Source organism: Centropristis striata, chromosome 1 (assembly GCF_030273125.1).
Source record: "Centropristis striata isolate RG_2023a ecotype Rhode Island chromosome 1, C.striata_1.0, whole genome shotgun sequence".
Classification (NCBI taxonomy): domain Eukaryota; kingdom Metazoa; phylum Chordata; class Actinopteri; order Perciformes; family Serranidae; genus Centropristis; species Centropristis striata.
In genome coordinates, this window is record NC_081517.1 from 15,660,857 (window position 1) to 15,682,743 (window position 21,887).

The window sequence follows — 21,887 nt, forward strand, 5'->3', positions numbered from 1 at the left end:
ACAGAACATAAAAATCCTGGTTTAATTTGAAAAGTCAAAATATATTTCTCTGGGCTTTATTAAGACTTAATGAAATAATCATGGCAGTTAATGGATTTATTACTGTGGTGTATTACCTTGAAGGGATTGGGTAGCATGGGTATTAGATTCATATACCTTTTTTTTTTTTTTTTTGCACAGTGCTTTTAGAAATGAGACCTAAACTCAATTAATTCAAAACCATCTGGGGATATGTGAACTGTATTACAATTTTCTGCATACTCTTAATCATTTTGTCATTATCACTATTAATGTTAATATTCTCCCTTCCCCCTCCTCTCTCTCTCTCTCTCTCTCTCTCTCTCTCTCTCTCTCTCTGTGATATATAGGCATTCGGCCTCTCTCTCAGAGGGAGTATTTCCTCATCTGTGTTGCCAAGACGTACGGTTGTCAGGGGCCATGAGTAGCTGCTGGGGTGACAGTCTACAAAACCCTCTGACGTGGAACACCTAAAATGGGGACAGGACTTGCTGCCATGCTGCAAGCTCAGCTCTAATCACCGTGAAGACGCCCATCCGTTCACCTCTTTCTCTACTTAGATTTGGCCTGCTTGCCCCTGACCTGCAACCCTTCCTGATTTGAAACCTCTGCTCCTCTGCTGCCTCCCTCCTTTCTTTTCCTCCTTTCTACTGAGACGATCTAAAACAGTCCTAATCCGAACCATGGCCAGCAGACTCTGTTTGTCCTCCCTGTTTCTCTCCCTCCTGCTCCCTGCACTGTTGCTCCTCCACCTGCCGGGCACGGTGAAAGGGGACTGCTGGCTTATAGAAGGGGATAAAGGCTACGTTTGGCTGGCTATCTGCAGTCAGAACCAGCCTCCATATGAGACCATCCCCCAGCACATCAACAGCACGGTCAGTATGAACTTATCCATGTGTCGGCCTTTTATTCCACCACAGCCACCTCTATTAAACTGTGTGCCTTCATGCACTGTCAGCTAAAGAACACATGCTATTCATAGTGATAGTGTCTGCAAGGCTGAAAATGACTCCAATCTTTTGTTGAGTCAGTATAATGCTTTTTGTTTGAGTGATTCTGCTGGTTGTGATAATGTGTTTATTGTGGTGATAACTATGACAGGGATGGCAATACAGAAATTCAATTATCTAAATCAAATTCAAGGTTATATTCATGTGTCCAATGATAGTAACAAAAGCAGCAATAACAGCTAATTTGTTACGTGGCTGTGATTATTGAGGCAAATAGTTGCTAAACAGATTATGCTGGTGACACCAACCAGGTAAACATCTTGTTAGAGCTAGAACTGTACACTATATTAGATCCAAATCCCGTACATCTATGCAGAGACAAGTTGCATTCGCTAATGTTTTATGCTATTACCATTAAGTAGTGGTTTACAGTTACATTTAAAAATATGCAGGTATTTCAATTACCATCTGCAACTTGCAGCATAACTGATTAAAAGTGAAAAAACACTACCACTGGGTGCTTTAATATTAACTAATTTCTACCCCGTAGCAACAACATTTACCACTGCTAGATATCTCAGGTGAGATGCTCAGCTGCTTGCGAACAGGCTGTGATGAACTCAAAAAATGTTGTATAATTGGGGAAATTACTCATTAGACAGCAAACGTGTATGTTTGGAGGCACAACATGCTCTTGGCAGCTATTTTTGGCCAAGAGTTTGGGTTCTCCTCTACAGCTGCCAGAGGGTGGAACACATTGTCTAAAAGTCATATGCTCTTCTGTCTCCTGCAGGTTCATGACCTGAGGCTGAATGAGAACAAACTTAAGGCTGTGCTCTTTACCTCCATGTACCGCTTCACAAACCTTACTGACCTCAATCTCACCAAGAACGAGATCAGCTACATCGAGGACGGCGCCTTCGCAGGACAGGCCAATCTACAGGTCTGGAGCCAAGAACACAATTAGAGATAAACAAATTTACCACTTACTGTGCTGTGCTACTAGTCGTGGTGTATTTATTCAATGTATTACTGTCAGTTCTTGCTACACAGTGTAGTGCATTTACTGAATGATGCGCCTAGTCCTGATGAACACATCTATTTGAAGAGATCATCAGACCATACCTTTGTTGTGTAATGTTGTATTAAAGACTTACTCTCTCTGTCTGTCTCAGGTTCTCCAGCTGGGCTACAACAAGCTGACCAACCTGACTGAGGGCATGTTGAGAGGTCTGGGTCGAATGCAGTGCCTCTTCTTGCAACACAACCTTATTGAGGTCATTGCCAACAACGCCTTCTGGGAGTGCCCCAGCCTCAGCAGCCTGGATTTATCGTCCAATAAGTTGGCCCGTCTTGACCCTTCTACATTCACTGTCCTCAACAGGCTGATGGTATGTGAACTAGCAGGAAACCCATTCCACTGTGGCTGTGAGCTCTACAGCTTTCTCACTTGGCTGGAGGCATTTAACAACGTCACCCACACCTACGACCGCCTCCAGTGCGAAACCCCTCTGGAAATGACCGGGTATCCACTCCTGAGCCCGCTGCCCGGACACGGAAGAAATGCCCGTTTCACTCTTTTATCCATGTGTCGCGATGGTGTGATAATTCCAGGAATTACCTCCCAGACACCAGATCAAGATGGCTCTGGCATGGGTTTGGACAACCCGGACCAAGGTCTGTATCACCAGCCCAACACATCGTCCACTCCTGACCCCAGCTATAACCATCAGATTTCCATGAGGCTTGAAACTGTCTCGCTCTACACCGCTTCTCTAGTGGTGCAGATCCCACGGCCATACAGTAAAATGTACATCCTCTCCCAGTACAACCAAACTTTTGTTGCAGACATCAAGCCCCTTAAGAAACAGCGGGAGATACTCACTTTGGACAAGCTGAAACCACACACGAACTACACTTATTGTGTGGCTTCTGCGAGCAAATCTCAGCGCTACAACCACACCTGTCTGTCCTTTACCACACGAGCTATGGGTCCAGGGGACCAAAGAAGCAATCCATCCACAACTACCCACTACATCATGACCATCTTGGGATGTCTGTTTGGCATGGTCATTGTGCTTGGATTAGTTTATTACTGTCTCAGACGGCGACGCATCCAGGAAGAGAAGCAGAAAGCTATAAGTGTGAAGAAAACTATTTTGGAGATGAGGTACTCAACAAATTTTAATGTTTGTTAATGGAAGTCTTAGGGCTATAAGCTGTTGAAAAGCCACTACCCAGACAGTGAATGCATCTGGGATGCTTAGCCACAAAAGAATGTGTGTCTCTTGGGTTAAACTAATTTCTTAGGAACAATTCAGCTAAGGGCATCAGTTCATTAGATGTTTTGCTGCATTGTTTTGATCTGAATTCCTGAAAAGCCTCATTTATTCAAGCTACAACCTTTCCCCAACCACGCTCTTTATTGAGTCTTTGGGCTATGTTATTTTCTATTGTTTCTTTGAACTTTAATTAAAACAGCAAGCATTCTGTCACACCATGGCATCACAAAAAGTAAATATTAAATCTAATTAACTTTTTAGAAAATACAACAGTACAACAACATTTTGTGATCATGCTTTTTAGGATAATGTGTAAAAATGATATCCACATGTGCGTTAAAGTGAATCTGTCATTTTTTAGGTATGGTCCAGAAGCAGCTGCAGCAGTGGCCAATGACCCAGGAGCCATGCAACGTCTCCAAGAACAGGCTCACCACCAGCACCACCATTCAGGAGGAGCAGGTGGCAAGCTGCCCCAGTCTGCCTCCTCGAGCACAGGCATGCTCCACGGCTCGGCCAACACCAGTTCTTCCCGCCTCTCCACCTTGCCGCAGGTGGAAAAAATGGCCTCTGCCTTCACTGAGGCAATGGGTGGCAAGGGCAACTACATGGATGTGAGGACGCCGGGAGTGGCAGGGGAAGGCAGGGAGGGAGGGGTGGGAGCTGGAGGAGCAGTGATAGGAGGGGAAGTAGTTGTGGATATGCGAGGTGGGGCTGAGAATGGGACAGAGGCTGGGGAGGATTCGGACGATGATGGCCGTGGCTCAGCATCAGAGATCTCCACCATTGCCAAGGAGGTTGACAAGGTGAACCAGATCATCAACAACTGCATTGATGCCCTGAAGCTGGATGCCTCTGCTAATGTTGTAACCACGGCTGACAATGGTAACTCTGTGTCCTCCTCCCAGCCTCCAGCTTGCATTGCGTCCCTTCCCCGCAACCTCCTGCCCCTCTCCCCTGGCCACCCTGGAGATCAGATCATGGCCTCTTCTCCAAAGGTGCATCCAAAGTCTCACCCCCAGCCTCATCCTCAGCCACATCCTCAACCACATCCTCAGCCTCATCCTCATCCTCAGCTACATCAGCAGCCTCACCCGCCGTCTATGGCCCCAGTGCCCCTGGTCATGCCCCTGTCTGAGCGGCCAGGCATCAGTGGTGGGGGGTTCCTTTCCCCTCCTTATCGTGATCCACCCCCAGCCAATGCAGTGCGGCCCCTTCAGAGGCAGTTAAGCGCTGACACTGCTGTGGTGAAGAACCGTTGCGGTCCCCCTCCTATGGGATCTGTGAAGAGCAACAGGGTGTTCAGTGTGGACATCCCTGAGCAGCGCAGCGATCCCCCCAAGTACCCAACAGAGAAAAGCAGCCCTGTGGGTTGTGGTGGAGGGGTTGGAAGTAGTGGAGGTAGTGGAGTAGGGGGCTGCAATGGAAATGGGATGGGAAACATAAATGGCGGTGGGGTGAGTGTGAATGGAGGCGGAATGGGATGTAATAATGGGAGTGGAGGCGGAGGTGGAGGTGCAGTTGTCGGCCCTGGACCGCAGCAGCACCACTTGGAGGTTCAGCCAGACTACCACAGCTCAGAGCACCGCCATTCCTTTCCTGCCCTCTACTATGAAGGCGGCAACGAATCGCCCTCACCGGCCCAAAAGGCCTCATTTCTCAAGCCACTGGGCCGCAGCAAGAGGGATGCCACAGCTACCTACTCCCAGCTCTCACCTTCTCGTCACCACAACTACAACTCTGGCTACTCCTCCAGTCCAGAGTATTCGTCTGAGAGCACACTGCGGATCTGGGAGCGATTCCGGCCTTACAAGAAAAGCCCCAGAGAGGAAGCATCCTATATAGCGGCAGGCCACGCCCTGCGTAAGAAGGTGCAGTTCGCCAAGGACGAGGACCTTCACGATATTTTAGACTACTGGAAAGGGGTTTCTGCTCAGCAGAAGCTGTGAGCTGACGAAGCTGAGTCGAATGCTGTAAGGGAGATTGGGAGGTTGGATACCAACAGCAGACTAATAAAGGGGAATAGATGTTAATGTAGCAAGACAGATGATCTTTTCTCTGAGGTGTCCAATGACATGGATCAATCCCCTGCTGGATCCAGAGTTAAAGAGGTATTGTCTCTGGGTGATTTTTTTTTATGATTCTATGATAATCCATTGATATGTTAAGAGGTTGTTTCTGAGGTTGGCTGTTTTCACCACAATACTGTTCACCAGACTACCTCATACTGGGTACTTTGGTCCTTGCAGGCTTCCATACATAGACCTTCTGAATCCCCACTAATGAGCAAAGAAAAGGTGGCAACAAGCAAATGTCTTCTACCTCATTACTGGTACACTGTAGCTCAACTATCTCACCAGACGCAGACCCATTCATGACTTAACCCCCCCAGCTTCTAATCCCATCAAACCACCATTCACAAAACAATCATTCCACAGCACTGCCACCACCTGCTCTCCTATAGAAGCATCATTTAGGGAGATAATGAGGGAGGGAGAAGGATGAGGAATTAGGTGCGTTTGTTTTAGAGTAGCCTGAATCCTCCTCTTTGGGGGAGGACAATAAGTGATACTTATCGGGCTAATTGTTCTTCCTGGCAATTAGCCAGTGAAAGAATGGGTCGGGGAGGGTGTGTGTTGAGCATGCTTATCGATTTGAAAACACCTAACTACATATGTTCAGCGGTGTGTGGGCATGTATATAGTTTGTGCATGCTGGTGTGAGTGATTGTGTGAGGGCTGGAGAATAGGGTTGGGGTTGGGGCTGAGTCGTCTATTATTCTCAGTCTCCTCTACGGCGGCAAAGTGGATAGCTTAGTGGAGATGCTTTGCATATAGATAACAGTCCAGTTGGGGAGCTGTGTGTGTGTGTGTGGGGGGGGGGGGGGTTACGTGTTCGGCCCAGGCTGCCTGTCTATCTAGATAGCGTGAAGTAAACCCCTTCAAGACCTGCAGGCATTTTTGTCTCCGAGCCCATTTCTTATTTACAGGTGTAGCATATTTCCTTTGATAAGGGAAGCTATGAGGTAGGAAATTTACATTTCAATAGTGTGAGTCATGCAGAAATTACTTTAGGGTGGGTTGTGCAGGTTGGCAAGACAGGTGTTAGCTCCAATATTAAAGAAGCCGGTAATCGCATTTAGGAATAGAGGCAGATTGAGAGTAGGTTAGAGATTTGCTGCATCTCATTTTGAACATGCAGACGTTAAGGAGACGATATAGGGTCCTTGTATCAGCTCAAGGCGAGGCTGCACACAACCTTAAAATATGTCAAACGCTCCCTGCACGACACACTGAGATACAGTGAATGGTAAGTGGAGTGAAGGCCCAAAGGATATACTCTGCCTCAGATTGGATGACTCCACTTACTAGACATGACCCTGCTTTGCTCTGGGAAGGAGCTTGCTCAGGACCAAAGTGCCCAAAGTGAGGTATGATTTTACAAGTTTCTATTATATTTATTATATATCGCCATCATTTTCCAATATGTTCAAGAGACAACGATGTACTCCAATAAGAAAAACTGCCTTGGTTTCATTTGGTTTATTTAGGATTTGGGTTTGGTTTTTTAAAGGAATCTGTCGAAAGAAAAAGGAGCAAGGCTTGGTATTATCACAGACAGAATGCATTAATGCACAGAGCATTCTGATACACAGGAGGCACAAATGCTAATGATGCCAAACAATTCAAAACAAAAGTATTTCTCATCCATATAAATCATTTCTATGCACTCTCACTGCATCAACAACCGTGCTGTAAAAAATATTAATGTCGGCCTGTCTATATTATCTGTGTTTCTTTTTTTTCTACCCACTCCTACCCTAACCACTGCCATCCTGACCTCTCTTTCGCCACTGCGATACATCTCAATTGAAAAGGTATAAATTCTGTTTTAAAATGTCTAATTAATTCATTCTCCTCCATGTTTTTCCCCCTGCCCGCCACCTCTGTCCAACTTAATGGGGTAAATTAATGAGTAATTTGCAGAGGTTGATGTTGTACCATCGTCTGAGGTCAGAAGAGCGTGCTGATATTATTAACTCTGCCAGACTGGGAGCCTGATTGAAATTAATGATGGCTGCCTTCGTCTGCCTATCTTTCTTCTGTCTCTGCCCCCCTCATCAGATGCTTAACCATTTTTTCCACCTCTCTCTGTTGCCTCTAACTCTTGCTGACAGGATTGGTTCTTGGTAAAACAGTCAGCCATGAGTGTGCAGGTTATGAGTAAACTACATCTAACGTCCGTGGTGTTATTCTTTCCCTTTTGAGTCAGATCACTTAGGAAGGAAGTAATGCATTTCTTTTTCATTTTCCACTGGGTTAACTATGATATCATCGTTTTGACAGGGCTGGAATCCACCCGCTGTTCGAGGTGCGAGTTTGATGGGGAAAGTGAAAGCGGAGGGTGGCATTTACTCTTTGACCTATAAAGATTTCTGTCTGCAGAATGGGGCTCTTCAGAAGGTCAGGAGATAAATCTGTAGTGAAGAGACAGAAGAAGATTGTGTTTATGTCCATAAAGAGCATGCTTATCGTACTTAACAGTGCACCCATTTCTTAAGTAGAAGGTAATTCCAGCAAAAAATGTCACAAAAAGGCACCTTCCCCTCTGCTGTGTTGATATAGTGGCAGAAATTGCAGTAGATTTCTCAAAACCCTTAGCAAATGAGAAAAAAAAAAAAGAAAACTATCTGCACAGCTCGATACCTTGAGGGGTAATAAGAAAATGTTTTGTAATTTGGGTGAAGCAAGCATTTAATTATGCCGTAGTGATCTGCCCACTGTTTGTGCTTTTGATGTTCCAGTGTGTTTCATGTGAGTAATGACTTTCCCCCTGACCTCTCTATGTCATCTGTGGCAGCCAATTCAATGGACCCACTAGCGTTCTCAATGGGATGTCAAAGGCACGTCATTACTCTGCTATCAGATCAATAGAACTTAATTTGGGCGGGTGGGACCAAATAAAAAACAGAGCAAACTCCCTCGGGCGCTCAGTTGGACAGCTTCCATTTTTATAAAGAGCCCAGTTTTCTATTTTGGCCCATTGTTCAAATTCCACTGGCAGCTCCCCTACGTGTTAGGTCCTGAGAATCACCAATCAATTAGTTTTAGATTAGTACCACGGGCTATGCAGGGGTGGAAGCTTTTTAAAAATAATGGCTTCATTTGGAAGAATGGGGGGGATAGAGCTAAGATTACCTACATATACCCTCAAGGGTTTCCTAGATGTAAGGAATAACTTTAGCTCAGTTATTCATAAGCACAGTGAGTTCAACTGTCATAATTTGCTGGAGATCATTACTCATTTCTGTCCAATGGTTTCAGTGTGTCTTTTTGAAACTTCATACTTTTATTTAAATCTATACACTCACTCTTCACTTGACCTGTTCTCCAAATATATTTTAGTCTGTCCTTATTATAATACATTTCAGTTTGAACATACAGCCAAGCCTTGCTCCTCTTCCTCGGTTAATATATCTGCTGTCTTTCCTAAAGTATCTACTCATCCACAGAAGTTATTTTCACTTGACAGCAAGGTTTTTGATCTCACTACCTTAAAATGAGGGGTGTCTGACTCTAGTCCTCAGGGGCCAGAGTCCATAAATTGAGACTGACGGATGTACAGATACTGTACCTTAGGGACTGCCTGTGTGTCTTCTCTCCAGTCTGCCCAATTAACAGCAATGATGAATCAATGTGAGGGAATCGCTGACAGTCTCATGCTTCCAGGAGAAAACATAACATGGAACAATTGAGACAGCACAACTTGTGGCAGTCTCTGAGGAGTAGAGTCAACCCCTCTTTCTCCAGAGCTGTGAATCCCAGAAGTACATTGGAAGTTGTTATCAGACGTGGTGTCTGCTCTGAACAAAATAATAAAACCGTTCGCTGGGCCTCTTGTTTCCCCAAGCCGGGGTCACAGAAAGTCTAAGTGCAGAGAAATTTGAGTTAACGTCAGGATTATGGTCTTTGTGATTAAAGGGTACTTTGGGTGGAACAGCTCTGGTGAATAGGCAACAAGCTTTTTATTAATCTAAGAACTAGTGTAGATAGTTTCTATATGCCTCAGATTAATTCATGGGGGTTTTACACTGTTCTAGACAATATTGCTGGCTGCCTCGGGGACTCATTGCTACACAAGTTTGGTTTCTCATTTCAGCTTTGTAAGTTTTTGAAGTTCAGGCTTATTGAAAAACACAAATTAATAGCCACGGAGAATCGTGGAACAGCCCTCTCGATTGCCTCCCTTTGGACTTGTAGTTACTCTCGATGTGAACTTCTTGCAGAGAAACTGTAGACTTGCAATGGTTCCCTGGGAATGGCAGTGAGGTCTCTTTGCTCCTGTGTAATTAAACTTTTGAATCCATACGATAAGGTCCGCAGCGGAAATAAGAACTTTGTTTTAATGCTGTAAACATTATTAAAGCATTGTTATGGTAGAAGCTGGCTTCACATTTACAGGAGTAAACCCAGAAGCATTCTTCTTCCTATCCCCCTATGCCCCTTCCAAACCTCTCCATTAACAAGTTAATGGTTCATTGAACCCGAGTGAACATAAGTTTTTATCAATTCTCTTGGACTCTAACATCAGTACAGAAAATGGCTGTCTTGGGACAGAATTTATGCGATAAAGGGTCCAACAAAATTCCCTAAAGTTTTAATATCCAACTTTGCTCTGGTACATTTATCTCCCCTTACAAAAATTGTGCATTCTACTAAACAGAATAATATATTTATGTTGTAAACATGTAAAATATAATACCTTTTTACATCAGATACATTTCAGAGGCAGCAGTTTGGTGCAATTTGAAGATATTGGAGTATTTTTCTGCTTTATTGTGACAGGGTGGAACAGTCCTGCTTTCAACTCTAAGGCTAAACAGGGCTAGCCAGGGCTTAACTCACGATTAATTCATCCAAGACTGAATCTTAATAGGCAGAGTTAAACATACAGGAGGCTTCTTTGCATTGTCACAAAGCCAGGCCTTCATTTAAGGCTGTATACTACGCCCAAAATCTGGATCTCAATAACCTAGATCATTGGATTGACAGAGGGTTGTTGGAAGCAATGTGCCGACTTGGAGAAAGTACTGTTGAAAGGCTCAGTTCAGAGCACAAGCACTCCCTCTTCAAGACGAATGTCTGTCTGTGAACAGATCTTATTTTCTACTATTCATTTCACAGATAGCTTGGCAGAGGTATGCACTTGTTGAGTACTTTCTACACTTTAATTTAGAATGTAGTCTGACCTGGATGATCCTTCAGTGGGGGAGGAAGGCCTTCAGAAACCCCCCAAGACCCCTAATCCTAACCCCGATATGGGTCTGGATCTCCAACCCTCCTCCCCCGGAGCACCCAGGGCACCTGGCCCTCCAGCCAGCCTTGTGGGCCCGCTCTTAAGCCCCCTTACTGCGGGTTTTTCTCCAGGTCTTATAGCTTCCTCCCACAGCCAAAAGACTTTAAATTGCCCGTAGGAGTGAATGAGAGCGTGGCAAGTCCAGGGTGTACTCAGCCCCTCGCCCAATTTCAGCTGGGTTTAGCTCCAACCCACCTTTTGGTCCAAGTTTATATTGGCAGTTAAGGATGATAAATGGATGAATTAAGAATGTAACCACACTAAAACTATTGCTCTTTGGCTTTGCTGATGAAATTACCTCTACTTTTCCAGGATGTTTGTATCTAACTGAAAGTATTAAAGAGCATTCAACCACTAACTATAAAGCCAGCTCAGTTGGCCTCGGCCCTGGCTAGTTCTATTGGCTCTAAAGAGGAAGTAGGACTGTGGTTTAACTGCAAACAATGCTGTCTGTCTGCTGTTGAGGTTGAGTCGGTAATTTGTCGATTCATTTGCGGGTTGACCTGATCTGTTGATCATTTGACTCATTGTCAACCAAATGACAAAGACTGTCGGGGTGGGGGAGATCCCTTGTGAATCCAACATACAACAAAAATGGAGGAGTTTCTACCGGAGGCTAACTGTGACAAACACACACTCTCACACACGCACAGACACTAATGTAGAGAATCAATGAATATACTGTACGTGTTTGAATAGATTAGACTTACACTATATGGACATGAAATGTGAGAACACATACAACATATACCTTCCTACTCATAACTGAGTCTACATAGCACACACACACACACACACACATTTACACACAAACACCTTCCCACACACACAAAACATACCATATTCACACCTGCCCACACAAAATATGGACTGAATATTTCTATCCACGTTTACAGACACAAATGGTCTTAAAAAGTGCCAAAACGGCGAGTATCATGTGTAGGCGGAGTGGAACCAAACATCTGTAGAAATGAACTTAGTGTCTTTACAAGTGTCTTTTTTTTGTTTTTATTGTTATGTATTTACTTCTAATTTATGCATTCCTTTTCTCAACTGTTTGTATTTTTAGGGTTATAGTTCCCATAATCTGTTTTAATATGTTAACGTTGTGTACGTTAGAATGATATTGCTTATTGTGAATGTCATGTTAGTAGTTCTCATGGGTTTCTTCTGATCTGTCGGACTTTAAAAGTATTAATCAAAGTAGTCACGTTGTGTTCAGTTACATAAAACAACAAGAGAATCCCTCGATTAGATACATCCACTGAGAGCACAATTTTTAAACCATAATTATATTTGAATATTTAGCATTAGTTTCAGTTTTTGGTCACCCAAGGTTTTCTGTTGTTCTTTTTGTCTTCAGCTTTTCAGACACACACACACACACACACACACACACACACTGAGAGCTGTGTTGAAAGGCTGATAATATGTCTGTCACTGCTGGCCTTTTCAAGGACCTTTTTCAGGAGAGGCAAAGAAAAGAAAAAACAACATTGGGAGAGTTTTAGTATGTCCTTTTAGATTATTGAACTGGCACTGCTGTGTATTATCCTGTGCATTTCTGTGTGTTTTTGCTTTTCAGTACTTGTGTGTGAGACATGTACGCACATTTTATCAGCTTTCAGATAACCTGACGTGTCTGACAGTGCAGCTCTGCATGAGCGCGTCCTGGACCGGGTAGCATTCATAATTGTACGCGTGTGTGCGTGTGTGTGTGAATGTGTTTTTGAGGGATACTGTTATGAGCGGCCTCTCTGTCGCTGGATTGACGGCTGAGACCGTGTATCTGAAGCATTTTCAATTAATCTGCCGTTCAGTCTGCAGGGCTCTCCAATAGGGCTGTGCTCACTCACTTGCTTACTGTCACTCTGATACACACACACACACACGCTCTCTCTCTCTCCCTCCCTCTCGCTTTGTGACACAAGCACGGATTGTAATTGCATGCTGCCCATTTAATACACACATATCATTGTCACATGCGCTCTCAGAATGCAAACAATCAGCCAAACGCACGCTTTTTACATCTCACACAAGCACTGATTGTAATCACACACTGTCATGCCTGCACACACACTGTTCACTAACTCAAGCTTTATTTTCTTATACTATAATTTCATACCTAATCATGCATGTCCCACCTCCTCCTCCACACATCACCATCATCTTTTCATCCTCCTGGTTGAATGAATTCCCCTTTCTTCCTTGGCTGTAATGCTTTTCCTCATGACCCTCCTGCCCCTTGTTGCCTGATTAGCATTAGCGCAGCAGGTTAGCTTGCTCTCTGACAACTAGCGTGGTGTGCTAGTTGCCCCTGCTCTGCCCTGCAGCAGGGGGTAGAGGCAAAGCAATTGTCTGGCAGACTCCACACAGACCTGGCTTAAGTACAGGGGAGGCTTTGAATTTTGGCTTTTAAACCCTAGTGTCACGCTCCACCATCACAGCTGTTTACTGACTGGAGTTCAGTGAGTCAACAGTAATAAAAAAAAAAAAAATGTTACAAAAAGTATGCTGAGACTACAAAAAAAAAAACATCTGAGATATAAAGATGCTTTAGAGAAGCTTATCTTGTATAAATCCACAAAGTCTTGTCGTCTTCGCTACAAGATGCTTCATAGGTCATTTTAATCTCCTGCTCTTAAATCCCTTTGTGTGAATGACCTTGCCTCACCGCATATAGCGAAAACTAAAGTTGACCTGCTGGCTGGCTGGGAGTCAAAAATATCCTATCCAAGACACTGAAGATAAACACATCTGTGATGTACTTGCACATTAGTCAAACTGTGGCTGTGCAACTGCAATATAAATTCACTAAAACATACAGGGTGTCCATAAAGTCTCTTTACAACTTAAAAAATTTAATACAAAAGCAGCTGAATGGACAAATATGTGGAAATTATAACAAAATGAGGGGTAAATATTGAAGTTTTTGAATACACCTCTACATGGGCACCAGTGGTGGAAGAAGTATTCAGATCTCTTACTTAAGTAAAAGTACTAACACCACACTGTGAAATGACTCCACTACAAGTAAAAGTCCTGCATTCAAACCTTACTGAAGTAAAAGTACAAAAGTATCAGCATCAAAATGTACTTAAAGTATCAAAAGTAAAAGTACTCGTTATGCAGAATGGACCCACTCCGATTGTTTTATATAAAGACTGAGCTCATTTAATTTCTTAATATACTGTTATAAGATTTAATTTTAAAAAAAAAAGTCTAATCACTTTAAATTGATCATGTGTTTATGTTCTTGACCTGAAAAGTAACTAAAGCTGTCAGCTAAATGTAGTGGAGTAAAAAGTGCAATGTTTACCTCTGAATGTAGTGGAGTAGAAGTATAAAGTTACATAAAAAGTAAATCCTCAAAGTACAAGTAGCGCAAAATTGTTCTTAAGTGCAGTACTTGAGAAAATGTACTTAGTTACTTTCCACCACTGATGGGCACCATTAGTTGCACGAAGCACATAAAGACGGTGCTCGATTTCTTGCCATGTTGGCTGTAGGTTGTCAGCACGGCGATGGAGAGAAACTGTCCTCGCAATTTGTCTCAATAAACCTTGATACACATTGTGCCTTCTCTTGACGAGTAGCCATTTTTATAGGGGTTCATTTACCACTACCTATTTCATCAACAGCGTACCTGAAATACACAAATGCAATGTGTTTAAAAACTTTGATAACTGCTGAGTACATACAACAAATCCCATTAAGATAACTCATCAGTTGCCTTTGTAATAATAGTTGTATTTTAAAGAGACTTTATAAAAATGATAAAATGGGGTTATGATTTGCTGTTGAGTTGATTGAGCAACATGTTTGATTCAATGTATTCAGCTCCAGCATTTCTGGTCTGTGTCCCTTGACAGTGACATTCAGACAGTGTTTTTCCCAGTGCAGCCTCTGAAAGAGTCTGTGTAACCTATAATTTTATCTCTGCTGTTGTGGGTGTGCACAAAAGCCTTTTAGCTGGTTGATTCTGTCAACTCTGATCAGCTGTAAATTATGTTTAACAGAAGGCACAAAAGTGTATTCAGATAGTAAAACGCCTATTTTTTTAATTGGGTACTCATTTGAGTCAGTTAATCACAATGTGTGTAATACAATTATGTAGCATCTCGAGCTCTTTCTTTGAACAAATGCCTTCTGTGTTATATTATCCTAAATAGCAGCATGAAAAAGCAACAGTTCCCGGCCAAATCCTTGTTCGCTAGAGGGGTATCCAAGTGTTGAAAACTTCAGAGACGTCCCAAAAATGCAAACAGAAAGACAGTATTATCCAACTGTCTGGTAACCCTGGAGTCATTCAGTCCCATCAGAATGTAGCACGGCAATTTAAAATATTAACAATTGTGGCAAACAGCAGCAGCGAGCCAACCTCCTTTTTTCCTTTAGCGTCACTTAAATAACAATTGCTTTGGCAATTACTAACTCTGGAACATGATCCGAGGGAAATGCGTTTATGCTTTCGGTTGTTCCCTGGGGCGAACAGACGCTGGAAATTTAATAACACGCATCCAAATAGTGAGAGTGGTGGAAGGCGGCTACAGACTTAGCAGATGTCTGCTTCTAGAAAGCATGTGAGATGTTAGGAAGCTGGTGGCTGTGTGCAGCAGAGGAGTGCTCTAACTGTCGTGTGTGTATATATATATATATATATATATATATATATATATATGTAGGATTTTGTGCACTTGTGTCATGAAGGTTGACTAAAGCGATGCTGTTCAGACATCCTTGAGTCTGTTCCATTAAGTGGATAACATTGGGCCTCATTCACCAATATCTTCTTAAGAATCTTCTTAGATTCTTCCTTTATTCCTTCTTAAGAAGATTTCTAAGAAGATCCTACGTTAGATTCATCAACGTGTTCTTAAGCCGCTGAATTGTTCGCATCCGTGTTTTTAAATTGATGTAAATCTAATTAACATAGGATTATCATAGGTAACCGCCCATTAATGCCCATAAAAGGGCCCATAAAAAGGACTGCAGGGCCGTGTGTAGACGCCACACAGAGGAAACAGCAACAGAATGCCTAAAGCAAAGCGTAAATCCGTTGGAGCACAGGTAAAAAGAAAAAAAAAAGCAGTTCAGAACTAGAAGTTCTGCTGCAGGAGATCACTCGGAGGAAGAAAATTAAATTTAGCAGCCTTAGTGCAGGTTGCAACAACATAAACAATTTATTTTCTGGAATAATACCTTATATATATATATATATATATATATATATATATATATATATATATGAAGTCCCGCAGAGCCATCTTGCAACAGAACCAGAATGGACAGAGCCCTCTTGCAACAGCAATATATATGCCATTGTTTTGTAGGCCGTGGATGGAGAAATGCCACCTATAAAACCCATGATTTCCAATTTACTTGATTCATGTTAAAGCGTTGGCACATTTAATTTAATTAAAATGAAAAATGGGAACAAAATGAAATTAATAAATAAATACATAAATATGACGGTAATGTCACTGTAATGTATTTTATTGAACTTAACAAAAGAAGACAACACAACCATGCCAACATGTCAGCACTGAAATGTGCTTAAGAGTACTCCTGAGTGTTCATAGGATTTGTTCTTACCTAAGAAAAATCCTGGATAAGAAAAAAATTCATGAATGCCACAATCTTCGTAAAATCTTCGTAAGAAGGACTTAAAAACAAATTTGTTCTTAAGAACGATTCGTGAATGAGGCCCTTTGTATCTCTTTATTACTCTCTCTTTCCCTCAACCTGTCATCTTTTTTTTATTTAATCTGGCAATTTCCCAAAATAACTTCTGTACCAACACAGAAATTGCCTACTTGTATTCATCTGGTACTCACAGTACGTGTTGCTGAGAGCTAGTTTCCAGTTGAATATTCAAAATGCGCTGCAATCTGTGATCTCTCTCTCTCTCTCTCTTGTCTTTGATAGCTTTCTCCTCCATGTTGTTATGCAGGGTTCCCCCAGGAAATTTGTCAGCAGAGGTGCTGCATGAATGTACAGTGTGATCAATCAGTCACTGTTATCTGCCAAGCTGTGACTCAGACTCTGACACATCCTGGCAGATCTTGTCTCAAGATCGGTTCAGTTACATTATGATGGTCAAGGCAGTTGCTCCACTCATACAGTACTTGGCCTTCTGCAATGTGATTTGGTGCCTGGCTCCCTTTTCAGTGACGATTGGTTTGATTTTATACAAGTAAAAGTATTTACCCCCAAAAGATTGCTAAAAATACAGTGTTTATTGTAGGAAGAAACTGGAAAAAAATATGAATTACTGTAGAAATTTGAACTTTCCTACTTACCTTGAACAGAGCATTGGTTACGAAAGTTTCCGTTAGAAAAAGTAACCAAAACGGGCCTTAAAATCGTGATATTTCTGTAAAAATCACTATATTCTACATGTCTCATTTAAAATTTTGCCAAAAATAAACCTTTTGGAATAACTAGATCCTATTAAACATTTAACTCTACTCCTCAGCGACACTGTGAAGCCATGATTGATTCTGCTGTTGCGTAACAAAAATTTACACAGATCAGAGAGACAGGAGAGGTTGCAAGAAGGGTTGTAAAAATGCAAATAGTTCAATATGTATAGCATGTGGAAACCCAGCTTTCTTACCAATATTCATGACACCTGTGTGCACAAGTGTTTCTTTATTCCAATTTAAAAAAATAATCTCTCCCAGAAATGGCTTTGGGTCCAGAAGGTTAAAGTGGCTGTTATTTCAGGCGAGGACGAACGCTTTGGTTATAAAATGCTCCAGCTCTTAAAAAAGGCCTTTGCTCTCAGATTATCGGCACTGACCCTCAACTTGACATTTAAAAGTAACATTTTACAGTAAATCCATTAAATGTTCTTTTGTTTTCTCTCCTACCAAACTCGGCCGCAGCTGAAAATACCACAACATCATATCTGTTGATTACACCACATGTGTTTTACCTCTTCATCCCTCACAGCGCAGTGGGTCAGTGGTTCATTGCTGTGTCACGCCGTGGTCCCCGAGTGTGCCGAGCAATCGATTACTGGCTGCAGTAGCAGTTGCCGGGGGCGACGGGCGGAACAGTCAAGGTTGCTAGGTAGCAGATAAGAACACAGGCTCTCATTAATTGCCTTCTGCCGTCGTGGCAGAGAAAAGTATGGGGATGGTGGATATTAGAGCAGGAAGCAGATACACACACGTTCAATCACCCATACAGTACAATGTATATCTACCGCCACACACACATCTAATAATTTAATGACCTTTCTACACCAGCATCCATCAATTGGACGACATGAGAGCAAGGATGGTGGTGGAGATAGAGAGCGAGAGAGGGGGCTGCATGGAAAGATTGAAAACTAATGGAAATCTATAAGAGTAAAGAATTATATTTATTTTTATTGAGGTAATGAGGTGATTTTGCCCCTTCTGGGACAAAAGTGTGACACAATATCCCCCTTACTTCCACAAGAAATATAGTGCAGGCCAACAGGATCTCCAACCAAAAGGACACAATAGCCTGGTAGCGGTTCTGATTCAGTAAAATACTGTATGTTTCACACAGACGAAGAAGTATGTATACATCATAATGTCACCCATTGGTTTGTTGACTAAAATGTTGAAGCTTTGAGTTGGGCATTTTGACCTTCGCCGTCTTGTTTTTAGGAGACAGAAGTGCTGGAGGGAGGTAGACGCCAAGTTATACATAATTCAAAATATACAGCCAGTTCCTTAGCTTGCATACTGCCAATTGAACGACTAAACAAAATGCATATGATCGTTTCACATCTCCCGGTACTGTGGAGCATTCTAAAACTAGCATACATGTCATTATACATGCACATCTGGTTCGCGGTTGTAAAAAAAGCTGCAGTTTATGAGAATTTAGGCTAAAAATGACTGCTCTAAGTTTAGGGCAAAATAAAACAAGTTAGGCGTTATAAAAGAGAGTTTAAACAGTAAATAAATGTATGTAAATGCCGGCAGTGAAGCAGTTACGAGGGCGATGTGACTACCGGAAGTTACATAAAATACGTATTTATAGTTACGTTTAAAAAAAACTGATTCAGAAACCGTGAGCCAAGGGAGTTATGGAAGTTTCGTAAATAACGTAAGTTCAAATTCCAAATCGCCATCAATCACAACTACATTCTAAAACGTAAATATGATTCGTATTTTGCTGCCTGTAAAAAACGACCTATATTGTTGTTTTTGAAGGGAGACCAGTCTGCTCATGAATCATATTGTCTTAGTAAAAATCCAAATTCTTAAATGGGCCATGCCATATAAAAGCATATGAGCTACAGAAAGAATATCTGATCTGATATTTTCCTCTGCCTTCCTGGTGTCGACCTGTCTGGACAGCCGTGAAAATGTCAGATCCGAACCTCAAAGAGGTAAACATCAAACATCTCATGCCACAGGAAATCCTGTCTTATTGGAATCTGTTTCCCTGCGATGAAATGTGAGCATCATTATTTTTTTACAGTCGAAGGCTAATTCGGACGATTTTCTAGAAAATTGCAGCCTGGAGGCGGTGATGTCATCCTCCATCAGCTGCGGTCAGAAACCTGATCTGCATGCTCCTCTGACAGGCGAGCTCTGAACGGTTTGATTTGATAAGACAGTCCGTGCTCGTGTGCTGTGCTGACTTTCATCAGAGCTGCACAGTGAAAAACAACGCAACACCTCTGCTGCTTTGTGTTTGTACAGGGCTCTAATTTAAATACATCAGTGAACAAGCATCGGTATACATCTGTCTTCCCATGAAGCCGTATTATGTGAAAGGAAGCTTGATTAAATTGGCAACTGCCTTTTTTTTACAGCCCTCTAATGTATAAACCTGCCTGATTAAACACAAAGCCATAATCTAGTGAGTCTTTTATGAGTCTTTTATACCTGATTTGAAGTGGAATCCTGTACACCTGTCTTTTTAACCGCCCCCCAGTGTGCGTTAAGATTTCCAGGCGTCAGTTTCCTTGTCTTGTTGTCGTGACCCTATCTCCGGCTTACACCGACAACTCAGATGCTCTCAAATCCCAACTTGTTGAAAATGAGACATCGGTTCACGGCGCTCACATTGCTTATTAAAGATACAGTTGTCTCGCACAGCCCAGTGTTACTTTGTGGCCAGATAAAAGCTCAATAAAACCTTTTAGCTCGAGCTCAGAGGGAAGATGTTAAGCCCCCAAGACTCGTGTTCTTGGCTTACAGAGGGGGGATAGCAGAACAAGCACGGAGTGTGTAAGGCACTTTTGTGTACCGGTATACACTAGCACACACACTCGAGCAAGGTTTTACTTGAAGTATGCTGTTGAATACTTCAAGACATGCTGTCTTTCTGCTTATCTCACTCCTGAAACTTGATCATATCTTCTCACTTTATTTGCAGCGACTTCACCGGTTACTGGTTCAGAATCTAAGATGCCAGGCTTCACAATCTACCCAGGGATGACAGGAAATGTGAATATTGGAGTAAAATATTAGGAGGTGTTTTGACCATGACAGGAGAAAAGATAAAGAGAAGAGTTATTTATATTGAAATGCGGATTTAGAAGAAAAGAATGGTTAAGGTAACCATACAGCTGATAGAAGGTTCAAACCAAGGAAAGAAAGAGAAGCTAAAAGAAAAGGGTGAAATAAAGGGAGATTAATGAAAGCATGACAGAGGACTTAAGACCAGGGTATGCTCAGAGCATTTATTTACTTGGGTATAAACGAAAGTGTTGTCCAACCATGTCTAAAGGCAAAAGTGTTTAAATCTGTTCTGAATGGACACACTTGGGCGAGAGGCAATGATTCATACAAATGAGGATAACGGGGTGCACATTTGGGGAATCTCTCCTCAGAGGCGTTCAGGCTGTTACGCTCATTTGTAGACACAAAAAGTGATGAGAAAAGCTTGTGAGGTAATTGGTTGATCGCTGTGTGGATGGAGCACACTTGGATTATTGGTTAAAATTGTCAGACATGAAAGGGGATCTCAGATGCTGTTTGATGAGCTGAGAGGAAAGTTTGCGTTCATTTGTTTCAGCCCTATTTTCACAACTAAACTTTACCCAGAAAATGAGCTACATGAGCTAAACAACACAGCTTGGAGTTGGGCTCAAATTACTGTATCAAGTAATGTAGCAAATAACTCAAATAACTTATTATATATTTACATTTTAAAGCTATTTAAAGTAGCACTGGTAATCAGGCTTATGAGTTATGTGGAAGGCAGTGAAAGTTGACCCCCTCTCATTTAGTTCTTCTTTTGTGACCTTTTGATGACTGACGTTGTCAAAATAAGAGACCTTACTTTGATTTCACAGGTGAATCCCTTAAAGTGAGTCCCACTGCACAGTAGGAGGAGCGTTAAAGATGTGAGCAGACAGGAAAGGAAGCATTCAAGAATCCCAAAAAGGAAAAGCGTGTAGCATATTATGAACTATGATAGAGGCAGCTTGTCGTGCTCCAGGCAGAATAGTTCACTTAGCATGCAGAGAGGTGGAGGGTGAAGGCAGAGAGAGAGACGGTGCACGGGACACTTATTTGGAGACAGATGGAATGAGATTTTCCTCAAACGATTCAAAGCCCCACCTGGACGAGCATCAACCTCCCACACTTTTTTTTCCCTCTCCTCCTTTTTCTTCATGCCCGTACCCTCTCGCTCACTACCTCCCTACCATTTCTCCCCTTCTGGCTACAAACACTCCCCCTCCCTCCCTCTTTTGCAGGTGAAATGACACCATGTTCCTGTAGTTCATCAGAATGTGCCTGGCATCTCTTGGGGTATGCAGAACCTGTGTGTGCGTCCGTACACCTGAATCGTGGGGACATTTCATTGGTTTACATACTTACTCCATGAGAATTTAGCTGACTTGTGAGGACAAAGGACATGTCCTTACAAGTCAGTATAGCAGTGTAGAAGCACTTATCATGATGCCATAACCTTCCTCCTGTTTTTATCTGCATGTCCTTATAAGTCAGTTTTACCTGTGTTCTACCGTGTGTGTGTGTGTGTGTGTGTGTGTGTGTGTGTATGTGTATGTATGTGTGTGTAAAACCGTCCACAGAAACAACAGGAACACAGGCTGATCATGCAAACAATTTGGTCTTTTTACAGCCACATAAACCAACATGTTCCATGTGCTTATTTATGTGTGCATAAAAAAATAGTGCTTTATTGCTTGGGAACATAGAGTGTCTTAGTTCAGCCTTTAATGTGTGTAATGTGGACGTCACAGGTGGATGTACTGTGCATGTCTGTGTGTGCGTGCATACCTCGTTTCCTCCGTTTTACGAGCGTGTGTGGGCGT

General features: G+C 42.4%; 1 protein-coding gene across 2 annotated transcripts in view; it reads left to right on the forward strand.

Annotated features, from left to right (window-relative positions):
• Positions 1 to 6,111, forward strand: part of elfn2a (extracellular leucine-rich repeat and fibronectin type III domain containing 2a) — a 281,476-nt gene extending 275,365 nt beyond the window's left edge. Inside the window, exons 5-9 of one of the 2 annotated variants that reach the window (XM_059332421.1) lie at positions 369 to 893; positions 1,762 to 1,911; positions 2,144 to 3,138; positions 3,612 to 4,248; positions 4,339 to 6,111. In XM_059332421.1, the coding sequence (XP_059188404.1) occupies positions 702 to 893; positions 1,762 to 1,911; positions 2,144 to 3,138; positions 3,612 to 4,248; positions 4,339 to 5,199 (2,835 nt within the window). In that variant the 5' untranslated portion in view covers positions 369 to 701 and the 3' untranslated portion in view covers positions 5,200 to 6,111. Of the gene's footprint in view, positions 1 to 368; positions 894 to 1,761; positions 1,912 to 2,143; positions 3,139 to 3,611 lie in introns of both variants that reach the window. The other variant, XM_059332413.1, reaches the window with a different exon arrangement.
• The last annotated feature ends 15,776 nt before the right edge of the window (positions 6,112 to 21,887 follow it).